Source organism: Podarcis bocagei (assembly GCF_964188305.1).
Source record: "Podarcis bocagei genome assembly, chromosome: 8".
Taxonomy (NCBI): Eukaryota; Metazoa; Chordata; class Lepidosauria; order Squamata; family Lacertidae; genus Podarcis; species Podarcis bocagei.
Window position 1 is genome coordinate 62,199,065 of NC_138133.1, and position 27,260 is coordinate 62,226,324.

The 27,260-nt window shown below is 44.0% G+C and overlaps 2 protein-coding genes across 2 annotated transcripts in view; one reads left to right on the top strand and one right to left on the bottom strand.

The window, feature by feature from the left end:
• STMN2 (stathmin 2) overlaps positions 1–8,434 on the top strand; it is a 32,794-nt gene extending 24,360 nt beyond the window's left edge. The window contains exons 4-5 of the mRNA XM_081205257.1: positions 5,077–5,268; positions 6,848–8,434. Of these exons, the coding sequence (XP_081061383.1) occupies positions 5,077–5,268; positions 6,848–6,907 (252 nt within the window). The 3' untranslated portion in view covers positions 6,908–8,434. The remainder of the gene's footprint in view (positions 1–5,076; positions 5,269–6,847) is intronic.
• Positions 8,435–20,073: 11,639 nt separating this feature from the next.
• Positions 20,074–25,432, bottom strand: HEY1 (hes related family bHLH transcription factor with YRPW motif 1). The gene is made up of 5 exons (XM_081204162.1): positions 25,113–25,432; positions 24,210–24,285; positions 24,039–24,122; positions 23,803–23,884; positions 20,074–22,328 (listed from the first exon to the last, which is right to left on the bottom strand). Exons 1-5 carry the CDS (start codon positions 25,202–25,204, stop codon positions 21,742–21,744), a joined length of 921 nt encoding a protein of 306 aa, XP_081060288.1. The 5' UTR covers positions 25,205–25,432; the 3' UTR covers positions 20,074–21,741.
• Between the last annotated feature and the right edge of the window lie 1,828 nt (positions 25,433–27,260).

Below are 27,260 nucleotides of genomic sequence, written 5' to 3' on the forward strand. Positions count from 1 at the left end.
TACTTCACGGTCAAAACATGTAACTGGGAGGAGGAGAAGGGATCCATTCAAGTTAATCTACTTGCAATCCATGTTATTATTGGCATCAAAAATGGTGAAGGAGCACTTGCAAGTTATACATTGCAAAAATGTTGTTGTTGTTGTTGTTGTTGTTGTTGTTGTTGTTGTTCTTCTTCTTCTTCTTCTTCTTCTTCTCCTCCTCCTCCTCCTCCTCCTCCTCCTCCTCCTCCTCCTCCTCCTTCTTCTTCTTCTAAGTGGCTCTCCAGAGTTTCTGGCAAGGGTCTCCCTCGGCCCTACCTGGAGATGCTGGGAATTGAAACTGTGAGGAAAGATGCGATTCTTCATTGCTTTCCTTAACACACAGTGCTCCACGTTGAATCAATGAGCTGCTTCGTTTGCAGAAATCTATGGTCTGTGTCTGAAAGCAGATGGAACTGTCACATAAGAATAACCAAGCATATGACTGTTTCAGTGCTGAGCGGACATGGCTCAGTGATACATGCTTTGCATGTAAAGTATCCCAGGTTCAAAACCCAGCATCTTCCAGGTTGGGCTAGGAAAAGACCCCACCCCACCCCAAAATCCCAGGCAATACTGAGCTAGATGGACCATAATCTGATATAGCATGACTGCTTGGTGAGAACATTTCCAGTTGTTGCAGCATGAAAAGGGGCCTGAGCTGATGCTAGCATGAAGCTCTACTATGGCACATTCATTTCTGCAAACAGGCATCTTAAACACCTCTGGATTTCTGTAACCTAGTTAAGATATGGTCTTCAAAGGTACAAGCTCTCTTAAAAGTCTTGTGGCACTTTTAAGACTAGCAGATTTATTGTGTCATAAGCTTTTTGTAGACCAGAGCCCACAGCGTCAGAAAACATATGGTAAATCTATTTGTGTCCAAGACTCTCATGGGATTCCTACTTGTTTTGAGTTCTTACACTGTCCCCCAAAGGCAGGAGTGGGAAACAACACTTCAAAATGAAGTTTGACATATAGGAGAGCTAATATTATGTATGTGTGTGTACTATTGCTGTTACTGCTACTGCTATGCTTTAAACAATTTACCGTATTTTTCGCTCTATAACACACACCAGACCGTAACACGCACGTAGTTTTTAGAGGAGGAAAACAAGGAAAAAAATATTCTAAACGAAATAGTGGATATATGATTTTTGTGGTTCATGTTGTGGCCACACACATGTGATCTGACAGTGAGTTTGGAGTAGCCCAATGCAAAAATCCTGAGGATCCATGTGGATCCATGCTTTGTAACCATGGAGGAGGGAAGGAAGGGGAACCATGGATCCTCTGCTCATGACTGCAGCAGATCCCCCCCCCCCCCGCCATCCGCAGGCATTCGCTCCATAACACGCACAGACATTTCCCCTTACTTTCTAGGAGGAAAAAAGTGAGTGTTATGGTGCAAAAAATATGGTAAATACCACCTAACTGCAATAGTCTCTAAGTGGTATACAGGAAATACCACACATTCAAGAAATCAGTAGATCACTTGGTTTTTCACACATCCCAATCTTGTACCTAGTTTCTCATTCACATTCCTCCCCACTCAGATCAATAACACTCACCTGTGTACAATTGGTATCAAGTTTACACCTGAAGACTACAGGCTTGCTTGCAGGTTACACTGAGCACAGATGCAAGCCATCTCCACACAAGTACAAGTGGTTGTTTGGAAGAAACTGCGCTTGTTGATTTGGACGGCTCCACTGTCATGTACACAGACTGCACACTCAAACACTACAAGTGAATAACTGTACAGTGTACAAGTGTACAGCTCAACTTTTTGTGTATACATATTGTTCACTTGTTTAATGTAGTGTGTGAACTCCCTGTCATGATACCCATGAACTATTTCAGATGTCATGATAACCAGGGCTTATTTCCCCTGCCATTTCCACCTCTGTCATAATTAGCTACAGTTTAGCTTGTTATCTAAACCCTGAATAGAAGCTATGGTGGTGCTATGTGGTTGGCTGTATCATTATGAGCACCAGTGCCTGCAGTAGTATTTATATTATTTCACATCCACCCCTCTCATTTTCAAGAACCACAAATAAAATCCATCCAAATATGTGGTCCCCAATGCACTAAAAAAATGTATCTGAATATCAGTGAAAGACAGATTTCATGCCATAGCATCTATTACCCAGTCCTTCCCCAACTGAGTGTCCTCCAAAAATTTTGGATACCTGTGGCTGATGGGAGATAGTCCAAAAAATCTGGAGGGGATCACATTGGGGAAGGTTTCTATAACTACTGGACTCAAAATACTTAGCTGTTAAAGCACCTTCCAAGGTTTTAAAAGCAAAGATTGAGTTGTACAGGAGAATCTTCCTTAGCCAGAACATTAATATGAAAATTATATTCCAAAGGGATTCATATTCTTAGTAGCTTTTGGATTATGGTGCAGAAATTACATGTGATCCTATTAATGGATTTGCATTTGTGTGAAAGGTAATTGGGAAGCCCCTGCTGTTTAACATTCCATAGAATTGGGGATAATGTTCACCCTTTTAAGCATTCATGCTGTCAGTTGCTCAGTGGCCATCTTTTGCTTGTTAATATCATTCACCATAATGACTATATGCAAAAGAAGCTTCCACCTAATCATCAGCAAAATCTTCTCTGTTACAGCAGATGGGCAATGCCATCCGATTTCCTTTTCTAGTCTGTGAATGCGGAAGCTAAATAAACCTTTATTTTGAACCTTTATTTTAAAACAAGCCAGTGGGAAGGGGAGGTGTATGCCTCCTCCTTTGCTTCTTACTTAAATGCACTAGAAGACTGTTCATGATCGCCTTTTCTGGTAGGTTCAGAGTTCTCAATGCAAAACAAGCATTTTTGCCCATAACCCGCTCTCTCAAAGTTTGTGTTTAATCTTAGAATTTATTGATCTCAGATAGAGAATACAAACTTGCCCCACTGTATAGGTACATGCATAGCTATGCTCAGATTCTTTTTGACTGTGGGGAAGAATACTTTGGGACTAGTTTAGGAGCTCATTCCTGACTCTGCAATTGATCTGCCTGGCCCAAGCCACTAGTAAATTCAACAGTGTGGTGCATTAGCTCAGTCATGTGAGCAGCTCAGATCTTTCTGAGATCTTCTGAAGTGGAAATTGGCCCCTCGCAGTCGGAACCCATATTAAATCATTAATACAAGCAAGATAACACATACACATACCAGTCTTAAAAACCACTAGGCATGCAGTAGCTGATGGAAATCACTGCACATATTAGTTCTCTCCTCGTGGTGAGCTGACTGTATTCATTTCCCATACCATGTGCAGGATTTTATTGTTTTCCTGCCATATTTAATGAGCAAACTAGACAAGGCAGCAGGAGATATAAAACTGGAGCTGGTAAGTGAGAGTAAATGCAATTATCATGGAGCGGGGAGATACAGTAACTGTATGCTTCCCCCGAAGGGCAAATAACATCTCTAGGGAGGATGTGAATTGTAATAAGTGCATGAGGGAAAGGGTTAACTCTTCTCCCTCCAGTGCCATATTCCCATTATCTTTCTCCTTTTGAAAAACTGTAGGGGATTTAATCATGGACTTCTCACTGCCTTATATCACTGGAGCCCAATTCACATTCAGAGTAGTTAATGGTGGTGTGTGTGTGTGTGTGTGTGTGTGTGTGTGTATGTGTGTGTGTGTAAATACACAACTGAAGTGGTGTGTACACCAGGTGTGAGGAACCTTTGGCCCTCCAGATGTTGCTGAACTACACTTCCCATCAGTCCTAGCAAACATGGCCAGTAATCAAGGCTGATGGGAATTGTAGTCCAGCGATTTCTGAGGAGCCAAAGGTTCCCAACCAGATGTCATCATCTGACACCAGTTCACAGGTTGTGTGAATCATCCCCCAGCTGACAGTAAAGGCCAGCTTCAGGACGCAAAATAACCTTGAGAATTTGGGTCATCCCCGTATGCTACCTTTAAATATTTAATCCATATTTAGATGAATAAAATTAAATATGGAAAGTAAGAGAGATTTTAAAATGCAGATAGTTTTGTCCACCCGTTCAAAACAATCCAAACAGTAATGTAATAATACCTGTATTAAGGAGGAAAGCCAATAGTTAACTTCAATGGGGAAGGGATAGCCATTGGCTTTTTGCTTAACAACATGCAGCAGGAAGAAGAGTCTTATAAAACTCAAAAGCTAGCTCGCTGTTTCTGTAACTTTTAGTGGGCGGTAATCAAGACAGTATGCTACCGCTAAAGTATCCAAGGGTTATAAACACATTCCAGATCTTTAGTTAAGAAAAATTACTTTCGGTAACTCCTTGGGTTTGAAGCCAGATTAAATAACAAAACATTTGTGGCATGGTGAAATCATGAATTCCCTAGGATATGGAGGAAATGTGAACTTCTGAGACAATTTGCAATCAAGTAAACAAATATACTGTGAAATACATAACTTGAATGAAATACAAAATGCACAGGCTGTGATCTAGCAGTGGCTCCCACCAGAGGAAGCCATTTCTGTTGATTTCTCTGCCTTCTGACAGCTCCCTTTGCCCCTTCCCAAAATAATGTACTCCAGAGGGTAGGTGAACCCACTGAAACGATATGAGATGTGGTGCTAGACAGCAGGAGGAAGGGGGAGTTGGTGCATCAGAAGCATAACTCCCAATCAAAATGTAGTTTTTAAAGCAGGCCATAAAATTTGCCTACAATCCCATAGAACAAAAAAAATAGAATGGCAGAATATTTGGAGGAGGTTCTGTTAGTAAGAGTGTTGCTCAGGGATTCATGTTTGTCAGATGCTCTCAAAAATTTTCAGACATTTTTATTGGCATTTCAGACCAGAGCTGGGGGACCTGTGATCACACACCATTGGACTACAACTCCCATAATCCCTTATTACCCAGGCCAGCTGTGGTTGATGGGAGTTGGAGTCCAACAGCATCTGGGAGGCCACACAGCTTCACCATCCTTGCTTTAGACAAACTGAAGTTCACATATTATCCTTCCAACCTTGGCTGAATGCTTTTCAAACAGACTATCCACTTGGATCTCTTTCTTTCTCCTTCCTTTCACAGTCCCAGGAGGCCGTGGTGCTGAAACAACTGGCAGAAAAGAGAGAACATGAGCGAGAAGTCCTTCAGAAGGCTTTGGAGGAGAACAATAACTTCAGCAAAATGGCAGAGGAAAAACTGATACTGAAAATGGAACAGATCAAAGAAAACCGTGAAGCTAACTTAGCTGCTCTTATTGAACGCCTCCAGGAGAAGGTAACCAGGCTGAGATTATTTTAGGAGGGGGGAAGTGGTCATCTGTATTTCAATATGCATGATGGGCATTGTAGTCCAAAACATCTGGACTGAATTCATGTGACAGTTTACTCCATTTCCCCAATGTTTCCCTAACTATTCATTTCTGCATTGTATTTGAACATTCACATGATATAAAACTTCTGGAAAACTAAGGGAATATAGTGCATGCTTAGTGCTGATCTCCATGTTATTTGATTCCAGAAAAAATCCATTTGCAGCCCCCTAAACCCAGAAAATCAGGGGAGTAAAGTGATGTAATTTGAGGTAGTTTGCCAGCATACAGTTCTTTCCTGCTGTTTTCATGGGGGAATCATGCAGGAATAGAAAATGTATGTGCAAAAAGAGCAGGGTAGCATTTGTTGTCATGTCAAACCACACCCACTGGTGTGAATAAAATTTAGCACAACGTGCCAGTTTTATCACTTAAAAAGCCACTGTTCCATAATGCATCAGGTACTGCAGTGCAACAGGAACATCAGAAAATGGGACAGAAGTGCAGAGTATTATAATTAGAAAAACTAAACCAAGATGCCTTGTGTCTTAATGCAGCCTGGAGGGCACCAGGTTGGGAAAGGCTGCCCAGGTGCTAAAGGTGAAGAGAGAAACAGCCAAAGAAAGCTGTGCAGGCATGGGTGAAATGCCCTCTGCTTTTCCCAGAAGGTGTAGGAAAGGGACCAAAGGCAGCAGACATGCTTTCAGCTGATTTCCTGCCTCAGCCTAAAGGTGACTTTTGATGTCCCAGAGATGTCATAACTTTCTTTCAGATGGATTCAGAGATAAGCGTGCAAAGATGGCATGTGGTGTGGAAGCACAATCATGTCTGCTTACCTCCCACCTTCTCAGGTGTGCCTAGCCTGACTCTAATGCAGGGTACCCAGCTCCCACCAGGCAGCATGACCAATAATGAGGATGGGAGTCCAACAACTTCTGAAGGTGGCATCAGTATGGAGAAGGCTGCTCTAGACCAACTACCTGTCCACACACTGGACATCATATTTGGTAGTGTCTATACCCACTTAAGTACTATTTATGTTGACCCATGTTAATGACTCCAGAAATTCCATGTGGAAGTTCATTGAACCTGGAATTTCTGGGACCACATGTGACTCTGCTCCCTACCAAGCACAGCTGCTTCACGCTTAAAGGGTGGCCCAAACCCTCTTTCGGTCTCCATTCTCCAGTTCCTTCTAATCCAAAGAGGAATGGAAAGGACAATTAGTTATCCTAGCCAAGGAGCATGGGTTATATTCTGCCTCAGAGGTGGGGAACCAGTGGGCCTCCAGACTACAGTTCCACATCATCTCTGATCATTGCCAATGTTGCCTGTTGTTGATGGAAAATGGATTTGAACAACATCTGAAGGACTACCACAGGTTCCCTGCCTGTTCTACCTAGTTTAAAATACTTCTAATATCCTTGCTTACTTTGCAGTACATGAAACCAAATAATGGTTGTCTTCTAAAATTCTTTCTGGAGAAGGAAGGTGGGGGTTAAATGTTTCTTGTTTTTATTTTTATTTTTATTTTCTTCCTCCTAGGAGAGGCATGCTGCAGAGGTCCGCAGAAACAAGGAGCTCCAGGTGGAACTGTCTGGCTGAGCCCAGCAGTGGAGAGGGTGGGATAAGTCCCCACCCCTCCTCCAACTCCCCTGCCTATATTATTACAGATCATGAGATATTAGTATGGGAAATGTATGACATGGTTTAAAAAAAGAAGAAGAAGAATCAAGAACTCAATAGAAAACAAAACAAAAAAAATAAAACAATGCAGTTTTTGCAGAATGATTTGCTTGATGTTAAAAAATAAAACTTGGATCTTATTTTGTAAATACTTACATTTTTGTTAAAAAATACAAGTATTGCATTATGCAAGTTATTTCATAATCTTTACATGTCCTGTAACAGGCTTTTGATGTTGTCTGTTTCCATTTGGTTGAATTTGTTAGATCTGTTCCTATGAAGTTCCCTGCAGCAACCTCCATGCATTCCAAGTGAACATCTAAGTCAGTGGAAGGTCTATGGTGCTAGAGTCTAGCCATTGCTTAATTACCTAGAAAGGTTTGCGATCAATACACTTCCTTAAAACAATAAGCAAATTACAGGCATTGGGACTTGGCAGAGCAGTCCTGAAACACCCCCCTAAATCATTAAGCAGTCATGTTTTAATTACAGCCTCAGTGCTCCACTAAACAACAACAAAATTGCAGTGCACCACACATCTCTTGTTACATCTCTACACAGAAGTCAGACCCCATCAAATTCAATGGGACTTAACACCCATTGGAGAAGGTAGGAAAAGGCTGCAGGCATAAACACACTTACAAAGGAGTAAGCGCCACTGAACACAGTGAGACTTACTTCTGAGTAAACATACACAGCGTTGTGCTGCAAATTAGTATTCACAGGAACAATTTCTTCTGCCTTTTGAAGAAAAATGCTTCTGTTTTTCAAAGGCAAGTGTCACTGACAAGGAGGCAAGCAGAAGCAAGTTTTGACTTTTTTAAAAATAGGCATTTTTAGCATTTAAAAATAGGCATCTGCAGCTGAGAATGACCAATCATATATCTGGCCAAAAGAAGCTTATGGGTTCGGTGGAAGCTGGATTTAAAAATAACTCAAAATCTGCCTCTTCACCAATGAAGAAATTATTTAACTTGAGTCGAGAAGCTTTTAAGTGTAGATGCTGTGACCTGTTCTATTTATCTTAGGCCACAGTCCTGCCCACCATTGCTAAAATCGGTGGGGCAAGCAGGTGCACTTTTGTGGGAAGGATTCAAGCCTTAATCTAATCTGTTTTATTACGGCACGAGACGCTCTGTAGGACATTTTTCATCCAGACTCAACAAGCTTAATCCTGCTGACTTCTCCTCTCCTGCCTAGTTTTAAAAAGATACCAAGAATGACAAGGGCTGAAGCAGCAGGAGCGATTAGGAGCCAGGATGCTTGAGCCAGGTGTGGCATTGCTCACCTGCTTTCCCCATAGAGCTGCCAGTTTGAAGTTGTCACTCTCCCTCCTGGGAATTGCTGCCTGCATAGTCTACTCTTCATTTGTGCTATTTTTCCTGTATGTCATTGTGAGCAAGCTGTGATTAATAAAGAATTGGGGTTCTGTGAACTGAAAAAGGACTGGTCTGTTGACTCGCTCATTCCCTTCTCCCAGCGTGAAAAGTGTTGGTCCATATAAGCTAAGAAGGAAAATATCTGTTTCATTTGTCCGTTTGTTTCACTTCATATCCCCAAGCATTTTGACTTGCCTTTGTTCATTGACTGGGATTGTTTCTGTGCGGCATTTTCCAACCAACGGGCATTTCCCATCCAAATGACACTGAGCACCAGACCACTCAAATTTCAGATTGGATAAAGAGTCCCCGTTTTATAGGCGATGAAAGATTGGCAGAGGAAGGTGGGTTCGGGGGGGGTGCGATGCGCACCAGGTGTCAGCCGTGAGGGCAGGTGACATCGCCGCACCACCCACCCACCCCCCCTGCTCGCTGCATGGGCGGCAGGCTGCTAGGGACGATGCTGCTGCTTGCAGCTAGCGGCGCCCCTCGCAATGTTCACCACGCGGGCGGCGGGCAGCTAAGGACACTCACCATGAGGGCGGCTAGCCCCACCCCCTCTCCAGGTGCCGGGGCAGGTAGCTCCGCCCCTGGATGAAAGAAGATATACCACCTTATAACCTTTCCATTTCATTAATGGAACCACCTGCTGCATTTCTTCGGCTCACAATGTGGGTGATCATTGGCATGTTTTTGAAGACATTCTGTCACTCTCCAATGGGAGGGGCACCTCCCGAAATAAGGCTCGAAATGAGCATTCTCTCATAATCTGAGGTTGTGGTTGCTTGCAGCTCACAATAGCTTCTCCAGTTCACAAATGTGCCCAAAAAGGTTGGTGACCCCTGCTCCAGGGCATCGCACTACATGTATGTGTGAATGAATGAATTTTCATTTGGCAGATCCCCATTCATTTGTAATGTAACAATGAACAAACAAAGGGAGGGGGCGTCCTTCATATTGATATTTATTCATTTAAAAATGAGCATGCAACCCTAGTCAAAACCAAGAGGTTCCTATAAGAGAACCAGTGGAAGTTCCTGAATCACTTCTACAGCGCCACGAGACTAATGCTTCCATTTAATCGTCTTATATTCGAAGTAGCGCCATATGTAGTTCAGTGGTAGGCCACATAACTTTGCATGCAGAAAGTTCTGGGAAGTTCTGGGAAAGACTCATTTGAAGACCCAGAAACTGCCAGTCACAATCTGAGCTAGATGGTCCAGTGGTATGACTTGGCACAAGGCAGCTTCCTGTATTCCTATATTTTCAGTCAGTACTTTGTTAGCTGATTTTGGATCACATCTAGTGTAACGAAGCGGTGCACACATACCTGTCAATTACCTGGAAAAAGTGGGACATCCTGCCCCACCCCACTCCACCCTCCATGCCATTCGGAGCACCTTACTCTCATGTGATTTCGGACCAAGGTCTTGCCCCGAAAAGTGCTTTTTCCAGGTCCACAATCTCACATGGGTCGCATGATTCACACGGGATTTCAGACTCAGAAGATGGGGCCATGTCATATTAGAGAGTATGTACATGTACACATGCACACAAGAGGGGAGAAGGAGAGCTGAGTGAGGGGAAATCATGTATTGAACTCTAGCCTCCGATCTAGCTATAGCTGGAAGCAAATATTTAGACAACAACTGAGGGCTGTGAATGTGGGTAAATATTCCCATTGGCATCAAAAGATGCATCTGTCTGGGTCAACAGCAGAGAGCAGGGGCAGCCAGGTACACTTGACCCAGGCCTCAGAGGGCTAAGCTGGCTGGGGGGCTCTGAGAGGGACCAGCTGCTTTTTTATTGGAGTTTTATAACTGTATTCTAACATGACTCCCAACTCAGACCCCAGACAAGCTTTGCAAGGGCCTGGTCAACAGAGCTTAGATGAGCATCATGATAACAGATCAGAAGCACATTTCCACAGGCAACACCACACAGCGCTGTGCCATACTTTCAGAATCTAGTCTCAGGCTGAGTTCTCAGAAATCCTATGCCTGGATTGTGCCTCTTCAAAACTGGAAAGGGATCTTGCATGAGCGAATGTTCCTCAATCCAAAACCAAAAACCCAGACTTAGAAAATTAGCAGGTCGCAAAAGACTCCAGCCACCACCCTTCCAAGATGGCGAATTTGCAACTCAGTAACCTCATCACATGACCAAGGTTACATTCAACTCAGAGCAGAGAACAATCATTAACCCATTTAGGAGCTTAAAGTCCCCTAGTATGCCACCAAGGGGGAAAACCATGTTAATCCTTCAGTGATAAGACATAGGCATTTTCCATTTTTGTGTGAATTAAACAATTATGCTTAACATTACGCACATTCAAGTCATGCACAACCACGCATACACGTGGCGCTGGAAATCCGGAAGGAGGGGAGAGACCTGAAGAGCAACAACTGTGCCTCCGGCATGTGAGGAGACTCTTCCTAGAGGCCAAAGGGGACGTCTCCTTTGGGTTCTGGGTACAGGCTCCCCATGAGCTAAAGGCACTCCCCACTTAAGTGCATTTCATTTATGTGAGCAGGGGGGCAGAACATAACCCCCAAGTAAGTGGGGAGTCACCTGTATTTCAGAAATGTAAACAAAGAAACACAGAAGCACCTAAAAGGGCATAGAACAGCAGGATGTATTATTTTCTCTACACATCCCTGCTCCACATACAGAGTGGGAGGGAGGGAAGAGTGGGCATTGGAACAAATACCACACAAAAATTCTCTGTTAAGGCTAAGAGAGAAACAGTGAGAGCTGCAGTGTTTTCAGTGGCCTGGACTCTCTTCATTACCTCATCTGCTGGCAACTGATAAATCCTTTTTTTTTTTTTTGCAAGATATAATATCAGACGCATATATGATGCAGATTTCCCAGAGATAAGTCACAACTGTGGATCTCTCTTCTTCTACATCAATTTATCCCTGAGCATCTTCCAGAAAACCTGTAAGAGGCAATTCAAACATCCAAAACAACCAACCAACAAACAAACACTTATATTTGCAGATCATAAGTCCTATTAATGCTGTAGTCTTTTCTTAAAACACACACACACACATACACCAGGGCCTCATCTGATTTCACATTACATTTCTGAGGAACATGTAAAATCCTAGTTTATCGCCAGAGGGCAATATAGGATCATTAAATATGAAGAAATTGCTTTTTAAGGAAAATCAGGCAGAGGGAGCTGTGAATTGGCCAAAGCTGCGTCATTCTTGGGGTGAAGTTGTCCTTTAATGGTGATGAAGGGTTATCAATTTTGCAGTCTGCTCATAGGAGTGTATGCACTCTGCTTGCATATTTGTAAACAAAGCAAATATTATTTTTAAAAATGCATGTACACATACAAAGCACATTCTTTCCCTCAAATAATCCTTGACACTGTAGTTTGCACCTCACAGAATTACAATTCCCAGCTGCCCTTAACAAATTCATTGCGCGAAGCAGGGTGGGTATGTGTTTTGAATGTGCTCTAAAGGCACCGTGTGTATGTCGCCCTAGTCTCCACAGCTCTTTTATTCAATGGAAACTAAGCCTTGTAAGTGCTGTTTTGGAAGTTCCTAGCTGTTAAAAAGGAAGAATGCATAACAATAACATTAGCAGCAGCCCCAAAGCGCGTTCAAGAAGCCCTGAGCTTCTCATTCTCAGTCTATATATATATCTCTCTCTCTTAGGTGAGTCTTTTTCTGGTAAACAGTAATAACAATACACTACAAGCACTGACCATTCCCTATGTGAATTATTTCAAGATCGGAATAGTCCATCTACCTATCTATGAATGGCCAAGTTAGAATGCATTTGCATTTTTGTCCAAAATGTTGCTCTATGCTACACAGGACTAGAACCTTTCTAAAGAATAGCCCCATTCAGGCATTTGACAGGAACTCACGGAGGGAGATATAGGACTGCACACACTGGCCTCACCTTCAGCTTTGCCATCCCTTCATCCTAAACCCTTCATACATCAAGTGGGAAAGTCTGAAGGGAGCATTTCAATGGGTCCAACCAATTTGTCTTTAGAATCCTCAATCATATGGAGGATTCTGAGCGCATTCAGCAGAACACACGAATAGTCTGATGAAAGGCATAAAATGAAGCTAGATCACGTAGCCTGTGCTTTCAGAACAGGAATGTCGCCATGCATCTAAAAGTAAATTACATACAGATCAACGTTGATCTGTTGAATGTTACCCACACGGGCTGATCTGCTCCGCCCATCTCCCCACCAACATGTTCAAAAGCAGGCGTGCCAATATACCCTGCAATTGAATCACAACAATTGCTCATGTAGTTGCACAGAAAGCTCTAGCAGCACTCGAATAAACCTGCCACTCATAGCCCTCCGCAGAGACCAGAACCACAATAAGACACAGCACTCCGGCTCTTTGAACTTTGTGTGCCCTGTTGTGTTCAGCACACGCTTGCCGACCTACCTAGCGGCAACGTGCTGGGGCTGTGCATCTTCCTGTCACACACCACTCTGGAGAACGTCTCCTTTAGATGATGTCAGCTTGAGACAATGGCAAGAGCACCGAGTGAGCTGGAACTGGGAGGAGCTACTGCAAGTCAAGTGACAGATCAGCTCGCATTCACATCTGATGTGAATCGTCTTAACAAAGTCAACCGGACGGCTGTTTGCAAGAGCTGCTTCCGTTTAGATTTGTTGTCAAGCCGAGTTACATCTCAGATATGGGCTGGGCCCATCCACTGGAAGGAGAAGACATCTGTTCTGGACAGCTGCTCCTGCAATGCTTCTTCCCTACAAATACACACACCCATTTTGCCATATGTTGTCAGACCCATCTCAGTAATATGCTGGCTCCTCAACATGCAAGGTCTTGTGGAGCAGACTGCTTTAAGAAACATGCTCTTAGAAATGCCTTTTCTTCTGAGCTTCAGATAATTGTGTTCTCGCATGCAAAAACACTCACAAGTACACCAGCTTGTTTTGCTTCCATCACATATCTCTAGCTAATTCTTAATAATAATAGACACCTTGCTATTATCTTGCTGTAATAATTTATCACTGTCTATATCGCTCTTCCTTTGCACCGTCATTCGTTTTGCCAGAAATGCATTTCATCCCTTCTTCCCCACCACCAGCACTGTTTTTTATATCTGTTTGTTCATTTTCTATTCATCGCTGCTGCTCTTTTCTCATATTCGAAAGGCTTTGAAAGAAGAAAAGGAATGGAAGAAAAAGCCAGTCATTTTAGCACTTGCTTTAATAAGCTACTTTCCCACTTGTTCTAACAACTAGTTATGAAAAGAAAACACAGATTTCTCAAGCATAATAATAATAATAATAATAATAATAATAATAATAATAATAATAATATAGTTCCTAAACCTATGACTGGTGAACATAATTACCATGTCTAGGCTCTCTCTGCAGTGATCCTCAGTTCATCTGAGTTATGGGTTTTGTCCTCAGCAACGATCCAATCTTCACACAAGTGGAAAGAACACAATACAGTGGTACCTCAGGTTACATAAGCTTCAGGTTACATACGCTTCAGGTTACAGACTCCGCTAACCCAGAAATAGTGCTTCTCGGTTAAGAACTTTGCTTCAGGATGAGAACAGAAATCGTGCTCCGGCGGCGTGGCAGCAGCAGGAGGCCCCATTAGCTAAAGTTGTGCTTCAGGTTAAGAACAGTTTCAGGTTAAGAACGGACCTCTGGAACGAATTAAGTACTTAACCTGAGGTACCACTGTAATAGACCAGAGACCAAGGCTTCTGATGGTGATCTTTGGGCTCCAGTAGGTTCATATGAGCTATTCACACTTCGTGACAGATGAGTGCCTCAAGAGGCTTGGCTCCCAGTATGTGACGCCAAAAGGTTGGGTCCTAGCTATCATGAGGAACCAGCAAGATGAGGGGACAGAAGCCATAGCCAGTGGTGGAGCTAGGAGACCCATTCCTCATGTGCTGTAAAAATGCAGCTACAGCCTGAGAATCCCCACTACTGCTGCCGCTGCACCCTTGCCTTGGGAGCACAACTTCAGGCCTGCATAACCGATGAAACTATTGAACCAATAAGGATTACCTATTGTACAAGGCTAGTGTTTGTGATACTAGTCAAGGCCCATGACCTGTTTAGTGGTGGTAAAACAGTATTTGTTCGTAAGCACTCGAAAGAGCAATCAGCCTTTCAGAAGGGGCTTTTTTTCTTTGAGACACTTGTGGGACAAGAGGGGCTTAATGGCTGAGAGGAGAGAGAGAGAGAGAGAGAGAGAGAGAGAGAGAGAGAGAGAGAAGAAAAACAAAGGCAGGTTTTCATTTTCTGGGGGTACTCAGGGGTGCATAGTGCTGGCACCCGTTTTTTCTAGAAGAAAAGCACTGGTGGTGTACAAAATATTGAACTTTTGCTCTGTTTTTTCCATTTATCCTTCCATATTATAGTCAGTGTTAAGAATCCAAGTCAATCAACCTCAACACTGAAGCAGATCAGCTCACTGGGAATATCGCATGTAATAAGGCAACAGATGTAGCAAGGCAACACTTTGCTTTAAGTTTAACTGCTCATACATCATGAAAGCATGTGAGACTTTTTAAAACCACACCGCTGCTAAAAACCCGTTCAAGTCACACACAAGAAACCGTACAGAAGCCAATCGTTCTTGTGAAATGGAATATCGATGTTTTGTGTCAGTTTCAAGCGTGGGTGGGAGAGAATCCTCCTTCACCAAACAAAAGAGCTGCAGAAGCATTTAAGGATTTCTCAGGAAGAAAGAAAAAAGAAAAGTTGAACTGTGCAAACCTTGATTACACTGACATTTGTTTGCCAAGGTTGGATCTTTTTGTTGTTTGTTTGTTTCTGTTTTAAACGGACAGGCAATATATTTTATTACTGGGAAATGAGCTTAGCATTCTGCATAGGGTTTTCCAGGAGTCCATTCGTGCAGCCAAAGTGGTCTGGCTAGCCTGCGAATTGAGTAGACCTGACCTGAGCTCAAGAGGTAATGAGGTGCTTGTGTGATTGCATTGCCATAGACATTCCTTTGCAATCCAAGCCATGTATATACCACATTAGCCAGAGCAAGGTCAAAAGTATGTGGAGCAGTTGCACAGCAAATGTGGATTGAGTTGCAAATGGGGCCTGTGGTGAAACAATTATCTTTTGAGTGTGTCAGGCAAGCAGTGACTTTGAACCACGGCTAAAACACATTGCAAACAATATGTCAGTGTTGTACTTCCCCTTTCATTCATTGGAAATTCCAGTATCAAGGACCAGACAGAGAGGCTTGGAGGACCACATTTACCCCCCTGGCCTTACACACACACACAAGTACATGAATGGGGCTCTTAAGTCTTCTTCTCATTTTAATGTTAAACAATTATGGATTTGTGCCTTGATGATGGCCAATACGCTGCAGAGTTCTGCTTCTCGCAATTAATGTTCAAACTTTTTTTTTTTAAGAGTCCAGGGCATTTACAATGATGTATTTTGCAATGCTTATGTTCCTAAAATGTGCATAACGTTATGTGATCATTATGATCAACTGAAGCACGTTTATAAAAATATCCAAGAAATTTGAGCTTCCTCCTCCTAATCCTTAAATCAGCCTTGGACAAGGTGAAGCTCTTCTGATGTTTTGGACATCAGCCCCACCCAAGATATCATCCAAAACATCTGGAGGGAGCACAGAGATGAGACAGAAGCACTTCCAGTTTAAAAGTTTTGTTTTTCTTGTATAGGATAATAGCAGTTTTTTCTCTTTCTCTCCCTCTCAATAAAATACTATCTCCTTGCTATAATAATCCATCTGTTTCATGGAGTGCTGTGCTGACTACATACACTTCCCTCCAAAAAGGAAGCCCCTTTTCAATAAGGACCATTCAGTACTAGTACAGGATTTCCCCTTGTTGTTTATAGCTTCCTTTTAAAAAACGATGCAATAATGCTCAAATAAAATTCAAAGGGGGAAACTACAGACAGTGAGGCATCCATATGATGCAAGGGACATTGTTCAACTTAATGGATGTGTTCCTTGCAAAGCAATACAGAGAATTGCTATTTTTAACATGTCATCATAATGCTGAGTACATTGGGGTGCCATATGTCCGGAATTTCCTGAACATAGCCGGAATACTGCAGTTGGAAGCAGTGCCCGGGTGGAAATCGCTAAAATGTCAGGGAAAATCCAGACATATGGCAACCCCTGTCAGCAGTGTCATTTTTGGTGATTTTCCTTTAAAATAGCTCAAAAACTTTGCCAAGAAAAGCTCAACAGCTTTTGTTTACATTCCCTTTCTATCACACTTGTGTGTGTACAATACTGTAAACTATAGACATTGCAAAGTGCATCTATACACCCAGCATTCAGGTTCGTTAAATGTGGCCTTTATCAACTGGTGAGAATGGGAATGATAATGAATGGCACCCTCCTCATCTTGGAAGTGACTCAAGTTGGAATGAGTTGTAGGGGCCCTCGGACTGGAATGCCCAGTTAGGACTTTCCAGTAGAGGGTATTTATGCTCCATCCATCCACCCTTCTTCCTCTTTGTCTTCACAGAGCAACCTCCCACCCTCTTTTAAACTGCGAGCTTTAATTCCTGAGTAGAAATTTTGGAGCGAACCCCTGATTGGCACCTGGGACTCCTGTATTTTGCCTGTTTAATACTGTAGGGTTGCAGTTGGCTTGGTTGTTCTGGCCTGTTTTGCATTCTGTGCTGGCTAGTGAAGGAGGTTATGATAACAGTCGACTGTACCCTGAGACATTTTTGGATAGAGGACACTCAGAGTTTACCACCCAAAGCACATGGCTTTGGGGATCCTGTCCCTTCTAGGCCAGGGATGCAAGCCTGGAGCATGTTTACAGCTCATACCCCCCAGGGTTCATCTAGTAAGGAGGAAAGTTTATATCCCATTCCTTGGCTGGGGAGTTACAAAATGTGCGTATAAACATGCCCAGGGGTGGGGGGTGGGAATTGCCCCACAGCTCCTGAGCAAAAGCTCCTGAGTGAACTTCAACTTCAAATGGTTATTTTGTAGACCTTCTAATTTTATTTATTTTGCAATAATGTAACCTTTCCTCCAACATTTTCTGGGTGTAAGAGCAATAAGACTTAAATAGGGATTCGGTTTATAATGGGGGAAAGTGTCATAGTTTATGAGCTTCTGTTTCCCACAATAATGTTGTCGTTATCTGCAGATGCGGAGACCATCTTATCAGGAAGTCTGCTCTGCAAGATGAAATCAGGTCTTTTCATGGCAGCACCTAACCCTTTGATACTCTCCCCACACCACCACCCATTGCATCCCTGTCCTGTTGAAGACCTTCATTTTCCAACAAGCAAAAAAAAAAAAAAAAAAAAAAAAAAAGGTTTGTTTTTATCTCATTCTGTGTCTATATGTGTACTGGATCTGAATTTGTTTTTATATGTGAAATCATTGTAAGTATTTTCATTGTTATTTTTTATTATTAAATTGCTTTTAAATGTTTTGGGAATCAATTCAGGCATAGAATGAAATGAACATGTCTTATGTTAAAGAGGGCATTCCTACTTGTTCAAACAATGCAGAGTTGTGTAGCCTCGTAAAAGACCAATTTATTACAGTCCATGCTGTTATGGACTAGATTCTAATTCCTGAGATGGAAAGTTTTCCGGAGTTTTGAAGTAGATAAAACACATGGATGTAGAGAGAGTCATGTTAGCTGTGAGGTGCAAGGAAAGTGAAATACAAGAAATACAGTGATAATTGAATGTATGTAAAGTAGACTCTTCCCAAAGCACAAAACTTTCCCTTCACAATTATGATACAGAAGCACTTGCTCTGCCTTCTCCAACCTCCATCTTTTGGGATCTCCCATCATCTCCAACCATCTGCCATGGTGCCTGTGGCTAATAAAAGCTAGTAGCTGAGTATCTAGAAGGCACTACGTTGGGAAAAGCCAACCTACAAAGATCGTTGCAGGCAGGTAAGCAAGACAAATTATATTGCTGGATTGACATGCTACTTAAAGCAACCAGGTGCACACCACTCTTCTGCCAATTGGCACCATACCATTGTAATAGATAACTGGCAGCCTTACTTAAATATGAGATTTTTTAAAATAATTTTTAAATAATTTTTAAATAATTTTTTTTAAATAATTTTCAGGAGTGGGGAACCTGTGGCCCTCCAGATATTGTTTGACTAAAGCATCTATCATGCTCAGCCATTGGCAATGCCAGCTGGTGTGGAGCCAAACAACCCTGTTCTAGGTACACCCACACACCCTGTGCCATAGTATTCAGTGAACCAAGGCAACATTGAGCAATTTGGGGAATCTCCCTTCTATGTTCCTGTAGAATTAGATTGTCAGCTCATTTCCTAAACATGCAGGTGCTGCCTTAAGTAACTATACAATTAGCAGAAATCCAACCTGTGGAGCTCATATCACATACTTGCAATGACACAACCATGTTTATTTAATTTCTTTGTGCCACTTTGGGGGTGGGAGAAGGGGGAAACTTTGCGGGGGAAATGCCTAACATAAATCATGGAAGACCAGAAGGTTTCAGAACACCAATAAGGAAAGTAGCCTAGTTCATGTTGGGTTTCAATGCCACCCACCAACTAGACCTGCCTATCCCTGGCAGGTGGGCCCCAAGAGATTCTACAACCAAAAGGAATGCAGTCCTCAACATGAAACATCTGTCCACCCCTGGAACAAAGCTTCCCCATGTACAAGTTGCAAAAGGCAAGGTCTCAAATTCAGTACACAAGGTTTATGCGCAATCAGCTGTACCTATACAGGGTTTGTTAAAACCTTCAGAATAATAAGTAAAGCTGGGGCAGTAGGCTCAAATCAGATTTTCTGTCTCTTACATCCCACCCAACACTGAACACGTGAACAGTGCTCTCTTCTTCTATTGCAGAAATGAACTATCAAATTTTCGGTTATTTTTAACGTCCGCTTCATGAACAATGTCTTGAAATATCACTTCATGGCCCAAAATTAGAAAACAGAACAGTAAAACAGAAGATGCACTGAATGGTACACTTAAAGCAACACACACAAAGGTAATTATACCATAATCTGTTTAAAACACCCTTTTTCTCTCATGTAGCTAGACAAACTTGCCAGTCAACTTTTTTTTTTTTTTTGTTCTCAATTTTTTTATTTAGGCACAATGCAAATACAAAAGTGATCAAATCCAATTTGGTGGAACCCTCTTTAGTCATTTAAAGAAACAAGCCTGTTGAGAATAGATAGGGATCCTCTTCAGATTACCCTCTTGAATTCATTTTAAACCCTACAAAAATGCAGTGACTACAGTACTTTTCTGCACAGTATGTATATACATCACAGCAATCAATTTTGTGGCTATCCATAGCTGCTTCTCACCTGGTGTTTGCCCTGGGATGCAGGATCACTGTACTACAAAATCCCACATTCTGTGATGTGAAAACTACAATCATACTAGAAGGATAAAGTATGCAGATTTAGACAAACCGAACTATGATTCAGTATCTTAATTTTGGTTGTATTTTTAAACATAGAATAATCACTTTCATTTTCTCCAGTTTTGCTTGCTCTGAACAGAACATTATGTAACAATAGAAATGCAGGCTCAAGAAACATTAATGAAGAGCATTGGGAGGCAACTAAAACTTGTGCTGGACCAAATTTTCACTTCTCAACTAATGGAAGGCCATATAAAGCCTTCAAGTTTCTATGTACTGGATAGCAGCTCTTTATGCAATTGTTTGGGGGGGGGGTTTAATGCTGAAACTTGCTTTAAAAAAACAAAACTTTGCTCAAGTTCTCAAAGGAACTATTAGATTCTATGTCAGTGGCCATGTTTTCCAATCACAGTTATGACCACAACATTACAGCTTTTTATGGGATACAGCTAAGTGTGTGATGGATGTCTACCAGATTGCAACCTTCACACACACCAATAAAGCATGGGACAAGGAACTGTGGCTTTCCCTACCTATTCTGCCCCTTGTCCATCCAGCTATCCCATACCTGCAGGCAGAAGCAAGACTATTTCCATGTCCAGTCAAGAAAGGCAAGGCAGACTATTGGGTAGTGTCCACCATTAGTCATCCTCAGAATAGACCCAGTGAAATTTATGGACACGACTCATTTCAGTGGGTCTAATCTGAACAGAATAAAGTTGGACACAACTCTTAGTCATCATGACTCACGTCAAGTCCCACTGAATGAAACCCAAGTGCAACCAACTTAATTTAGATGCAACTCCTGTTCTCTGGATTGGAACTTGGCACATCTGCTTGCAGGAACTTCGAGTTGAAGACACATCCTACGTTCCAGCAACATGGCAGACGGTGGTCTGTGTCCCCACATCCCCAAACCCAGCACAATCTATCCCCAAAGCTCTAATGTTCATAATCCCTCCATCTTAAAAAGCAAAACAAAAAACATCCAATGGATTGGAGCTGGATGAACTTGGTTGAACTTAGTTGTAGTGGTAAAGCTTCTAGAATTAGGATTTGACCTGCAACTTTTTAGTGTTGTTTGCCCCAATGGAAGAAAACGGCAACGAAATTTGGCACAAGAAACAGAACAGTGATTCTGTAATTGGGATAAATATACCTATTGGGGAGAAGTATAAACTTGCAAGGCAGACTGAAGCACTGCACTAGTCACAGAAAGATTCTATTCTTCTTAGAATACTGATGGAGAACCAGTGACCCTCAAGGTGTTGTTATACTAGAGCTCCTATCACCCCCTGAACATTAGCCATGCCATAGCTGTCAACTTTTCCCTTTTCTTGTGAGGAATCCTATTTGGAGTAAGGGAATTTCCCTTTAAAAAAGGGAAACGTTGACAGCTATGAGCCATGCTGGCTGGGGCTGATGGGAGCTCCAGAGGCCCACAGGTCCACCACCAACATCTGAGATAAAGCTGGTCCATCTGATTTGTCAACGCTTTTGCTCGGAAATACAAAAGTCAAAACATAGTTTACAAACAATATCTCCCTTGAAAAACATTTCAGTATCACAAAACCCCCACAACCAAACAAAAATGTGAGTTAAGGCTCTGTTTTTTTGGGGGGGGGGAGAGAAAGACGAAAATTCTACTCTTTAAAAAAAAATCCAGTTTTTTCAGACAAACAGGATCATTTGAGTAATGCCACTAAGATAACGAATGAGTCAGCAAAATTCTATTTTATTATCATTTTTAAATTAACATCTATGAAGATTTTACAAAAAATGGATAAACTTCTGGCAACTGCTGGTTTTTAAAATCTGCTAATAGAAAGCAGGGTGGGGAGAAACATTTTCTTTGTACAAACTCTGTTAAAACTGGAACTGTACCTTTGATAACAAACTGTTAAAAGGAGTTCAGATGCCCCAGCTCAGCTGGCTATTTTACAGACAACGCACCCCTTCACCACCCTGCTAGTTCTTAAAATGCACCAATCTCCGTTCCCCATGGTCTGTAAGGTTTGCCAAGGCCGGCCGACTGTACCGGTGTAGACGGGCTGAGAGCATTGGGGGACAACAGATGGAACGAACCAAAAGAAAAGGGGAATGCAGACAGGGAAGCCATGGAAGACAGCAAGGGAGGAGAGAGTTTAGAAGCTGAAGTGACCACGGGAAGCACTGGTCCAATGCTGCCATTAGGGGGCGCTCTCAGTGAAGATGATTCAGCATGGGGAGCCCCACTTCTGCTGTGGTGGTGATGACCTTCTGTGGAAGCTGCGCTGCCGCTCGTAGTAGTATGCCCATTCTGAGGCAGCAGTAATGGGTGGGAGATGTGGGGATGATGTCCAAAGGCACTGCCCCAAGGGATGTGTCCAAGCCCTGTATGGGAACTGCTTGCAGCTTCCCTCTGAGAGGCGTAATTATTCAGGTGAGACACAAGGCGGACACGGAGAGGATCAGAAGTGTCCAGACCTTCGATGATGCTCAGGTAGCGGGCAACTTCGGCCAAACACTCTCGGAAGCCCAGACTTCGATAGTCCATAGCAAGAGCGTGAGCATCAAAGTAGCCTAGAAGAAAGGAAGAGAAGGAAGAGTGATGTCTTAAGCATGGGCAGCAATTTCCATTCCTCATTTGCGGCCGTCTCTCTCAAGAAGATGGGTTTTCTCCAGGGCATGCCCCACTAAAGATGTGCTACTCCACATTCACTTTATAGAAACCCATGAGCAATAGAAATATTGTTCAGACTGTCATGAAGCAAAGTGTCTGGCAAGTACACTTCACATCTCATTGTGACTGTGCCCATAATTTTTATTTTATTTTATATTCCACCTTTCTTCCAGCATGGAACCCAAGGCAGCATATAGGTGCAAAGCTGGTTATTTCGAGAAGCCAAATCTCATGAATGAGAACAGGATCTGGAATTCAGTGATCTGCTCCAAGTCCACACAGACCCAACCTCAAAACAGCCAATAAGCATTTGTGATGTTCTCAGCAAAGAGTCTAAGAGCCAGTTAAAAGTCCACAATCAATCAAGATACTCTGAAGCACAAACTCCGGGGGTTTTTTTATGGGATTGTTCTGCAGTCACTGGGTTATGAAGTACACTCCAAGATTTGCTGCTACTATCCACCAGTATATAGTTTATTACAAGCTTAATAACAGCATATTAAACATTTGGAATGACTACTATATAGATATATATGCACACATGCTGGTCTCTTCTTCCATACCTCTTTTACCATTTTGTTAAATGTATGTCCTGTCTTTTGGCCCATCAGGAGCCTTCAATGTGGCTCACGGATTATAATCTTAGCAGCTCAGCTACCAACAGCCTTTAAGATACTAGAACAAAATGAAAAATACTAAATGGCTGAGACAGTGACACGTACATGAGATCCAGTGCCTTTGGCACACAGGAATTAGCTGAAGATTCCTCCAGCCAAAGGGAAATCATGCACAGCCAGACCCTTCACAAACTTAATTGGCTGTACTTTCCACTGAAGTTAGCAAACGAACACAAAATTGTGCTTGCCAAACACAAATACATCCTGCCCTTCAGGTGAGAGCCATACCTCACTTATTTTGAAGTAGAGCTTTTACCATTTAGACTGCTAGGTAGTAAGCAGGCTGCAGGTGTGCTGCTAGAGGGTGGCTGAATTTTGAACAAATCTATTACAACACACAGGCAGTGGGACCTGCAATGAGATGCTGCAGTGTCGCATGCTTCCACTCAGTTCCAGCCAGCCAGCCATGCTCTTTCCAGGATACTCCAATCCATTCCCCTTCTTTGCCCACTCCTCCCTGCAACAGTCAGTCAGCATCCCATGGCCATTCCTTCCTGAGCTGTTGTGGAAGGACACCCCCCCCCCACACACACACACCTTAAGAGCTTTCCCCACCTTTTTAGTACTTCCAGAAACCTTAGGTCTCCCCCAAGCTCAACAATGATGCTTCACTTTGGCTACCTAGGGAACCACACTCAGAAAATCTGATCGGGATTAGTACACAGAATTGACTTCCATGCCAGGTTAAGGATCTTACCTTTCCCCCCTGCTGTGTGCAACATTTTCAGGTGATCCACGGTCATCTGCAGGATTTCAGCTTTCTCCAGTTTAGCTGATCCCTAAGAAATTGAAGGCAAAGATCAGCATAAAGGCAGCTGGATTCAAGCCAAGGGAAAGAGGCAGCACAGAAATAGCACACTGCTGCCTAATAATACTGCACCCGAATTGCAGCATCCCACCCCTCACATACACAGAGGGCTGCCTCAAAATTACCTGCTTTTCAAAAGCACTAGGCACCAGCCTCCTCAGCTCTGACAAGCTATTGTTGATCCGATCCCTGCGGCGTTTTTCAATAATCTGAAAGGGAAGCAGGAATATTTTTCAAGGGGGCTTCAAGCAGAGCAGAAAGAGAAGGGACTTCAAGCACAGCAGAAAGAGACCTACCCCTCTGCGTCTTTTCCGAGCCAGAATTTGGGAAGTGGTGGTTGGAGACATGGAACCTGGAGCGGAGCTCAAGTTTCTGAAACCAGCAAGAAAGAAATCGGGCGTCAATACTGAGAAAGCACAGAAAAGGAGTGAGGTTGGGGAGCAGTGATTTCCACAAGAAACAGCTGGAAAGCCTGTAGGCACATAAATAGTTGTAGCACAGAAACGCCTGGGTAATCCCAGGTAACCCAGTGCCAAATGCAGAGCATGGGCAGCAGGCAATGGAGCATGGTTTAATTTGTGCAAAGACCCATCCTTTTCCTCCCGTTTTCAATGCCAAGATTCGCCGTCTGGCCCTGTGCCACCAGGCAAGTGTGTGTCAGGTTGCAGCCGCAGTCTTCCGGAAAGTGAGAAGACGACCTAGAACGAGGTTGCCTTGAGTGAGTGCAGAGGGCCTTTCCTTCGCCACCAAAGGAATCTAACCAGAAGCACCCTCCTTTCCTTAAAATAAAGGCGTCCAAATCAAGAGGGTGAGATCCGTCGCCCCACCCCCGATTCCCCGTGTGTTTTGTTTTAATGCACCAACAAATTCACTAGGAAAATCGAGTGCACAGTAATTATGGAACCGGCTTTTTAGCAAAAGGCAACCAAGGAGCCGTACCGCAGACGGTAGCGCATGGTTACTCTGAATTAACTCCCGCTGAGCGGGACCGGGCTTACTCCCGGGTAAGTGCGCACAGGATCGAAGCCGCAGCACGGGCGGCCGCGGAGATGGTTGTCTCTGCGTGTCAGCAGCGGGAGTTTGCCTACAGCTTCAACCCTGCACCTGGCACAGACCAACTCGGACCAAGTGCCACTGCTGTGCCAGGGGCTGGGGACCCCTCCCGGCCTCCCCGCGGCCCGACCCCCCAGCACCCTCACCCATTCTCGTCTCCGCTCTCCTTCTCCACCTCGATGGGCTCATCCAGCTCCTCGCTGTCGGAGGAGCTGTAGTCCGGGTGCGAGCGCTTCATGCTGCTGCTGCTGCCGGCTCCCTCTAAACAACCGTCCGGAATGGGGAGGGGAAGTCCTGCTCCTGTTGCCCGCCTGGTGCGAACGAGCGGCGATTCCCCGGTGCCAGCTCAGCGCGCCCTCTGCTCCCACCGCCGACGCCGCTCGCCCTCTGGCTCCGTCTCCCCCATCTCGTTCCCACGCTTCGCCTCTTACCCGGGGGAGGGGCAGCCTGGGAGGCGCGCCAAGCGCTCCCGGCTCCAGGCAACTCCGAGCAGCCGACATACCGCCCTGGCGCCTCCGATTGGCTGCGCCCCCGCCGCCCTGAGCCAATGGCCGCCGACTCAGGGAGATACTCGACGGCACGCCCTCTCGCCCGCCGCCGCTCATTGGCTGGAAGCGTTAGGATTTGCTACACGGCCGCGTTCGAAGCTCCTCTCCCGTTCCCTCCTCCGCCTCCGCCCACGCCGACCTCCCCGCGCTTGTGCAACTGGCTGGGCTCGGGGCCAGTTGGGGGCCTGCAGAGCCACACGCGTGGCCGGGCGGCCGTGGGAAAGTTGCTCTGTGCCCGGCTGGCGGCCAAGCGGGGCCGGCGGCGGCGGCACTGAGCGGGGCGTGCAGGAGCGGCGGCTGCCGCGTGTGAACCTCCCCTGGGCGCGGGGTGGAGCGGCGGTGGCACTCGGGCCAACGGCGGCTGTTGCGCTGAGTTGCCTGTTCTCAGCCACCGGCGCCGCGGCGCGGAGCCCAGCCGGGGATGAGCCCGAGTGATCGCTAACAACGCGGGAGCCCGCAATTCGCTCTCCGGCTTTGCCTGCTGTCGGGCATTTGTTGCGCTTGCGATGAAGAATCGCTTGTAGGTTCATCAGCAGCACTTCACTCCGCGTAAGGCCCGACCCTAGGGCGTTTTAGAAAACGTCGTGCTGCCCGCAGTTCGTGCACACGTCCAGCTGGTCGCTTCCTGACGGCGACTGGTAGCAATTCTCTACACGTTTGCGTGCGAGTAAACTGCATTCAAAACAATGGAAGTTTCCTCCGAATAGACTGGTATAGAGTTGTGCTCTGTATCACAAGCGGTAACTTATAACTGACGTATAGGGTCAGTTTACATGCCCCTTTCAGTTGCTAAAAACATGTCAATCAAGTGAGATGCTAGTTATTTCATAATTCAGGACACTGTAGACTAAATTCAATGTTTTGTATCTATATATAAAGTTAACCATAAATATGGGCTGCACTTGGGTGGAGGGAATTGACTGCTCAGTCAGCAAGGCAATTGTGAACTGAGTTGTCCCCAACCTTGTCTGCATAGTAGAAGTGAGCCAGAAAACCATTCATTGTAGATAATGATCTGAAATCATCTCATGTAGTTCTTTCTATTCATGAAAAAGTTGGGCTGGCCCTACTTTGTACCTGGATGGACGATTTGAAAAACCTCATGACTGTCAGCCTTTGTTCCTATAAGGGAAGGTTGGTAAATAAAATACATAAAGATGAAATGTGACCAACCTGGTTTGAACCATCCTTGCAGCCCAAGCTGTAACATTGGCATGTAAGCCTCCATGCTGCCTCTACTGTCGCCTGCGAACTACCGATAATCTTACTTTGGCACTAAAATGCTCAGACTCTAGAAACCCCGACGTACGCATGTCCCTAAATATGTTTGTGTTAAATCGCTTACTGCATTTAATCATAGAAGTTGGCTGTAATGATTTTACAATGATCACATCTGCTTTCTGTGCTTACTGCTCTGGTTGACTTAAGAGACCTCCGAGACTCTTTTAGGCTCTTTTCTAGGCACTTCAAAGGGAATTTATGGGGACAACTGACATCTAGGCATGCCTGTGTAAGTACTTGCAGATGAAGCAGATAGGATGCTGAAGGGAATGATTACCTGGAGCTTGTAGGCCAGCTTGACAGATTCTAACCTGGACATTCTGCCAATCAAATGCCTTTTCTCTGGCCTGTTGGCAGGCAAAGGGAATCCTGGTGCTGCCCTGATATCTCCAAGCCTTTCTAGGGTTAACATATTTCAAAAAGTGAAAATCCAGACGCAAAAGTTATTGAACTTTTTTTTTAAGT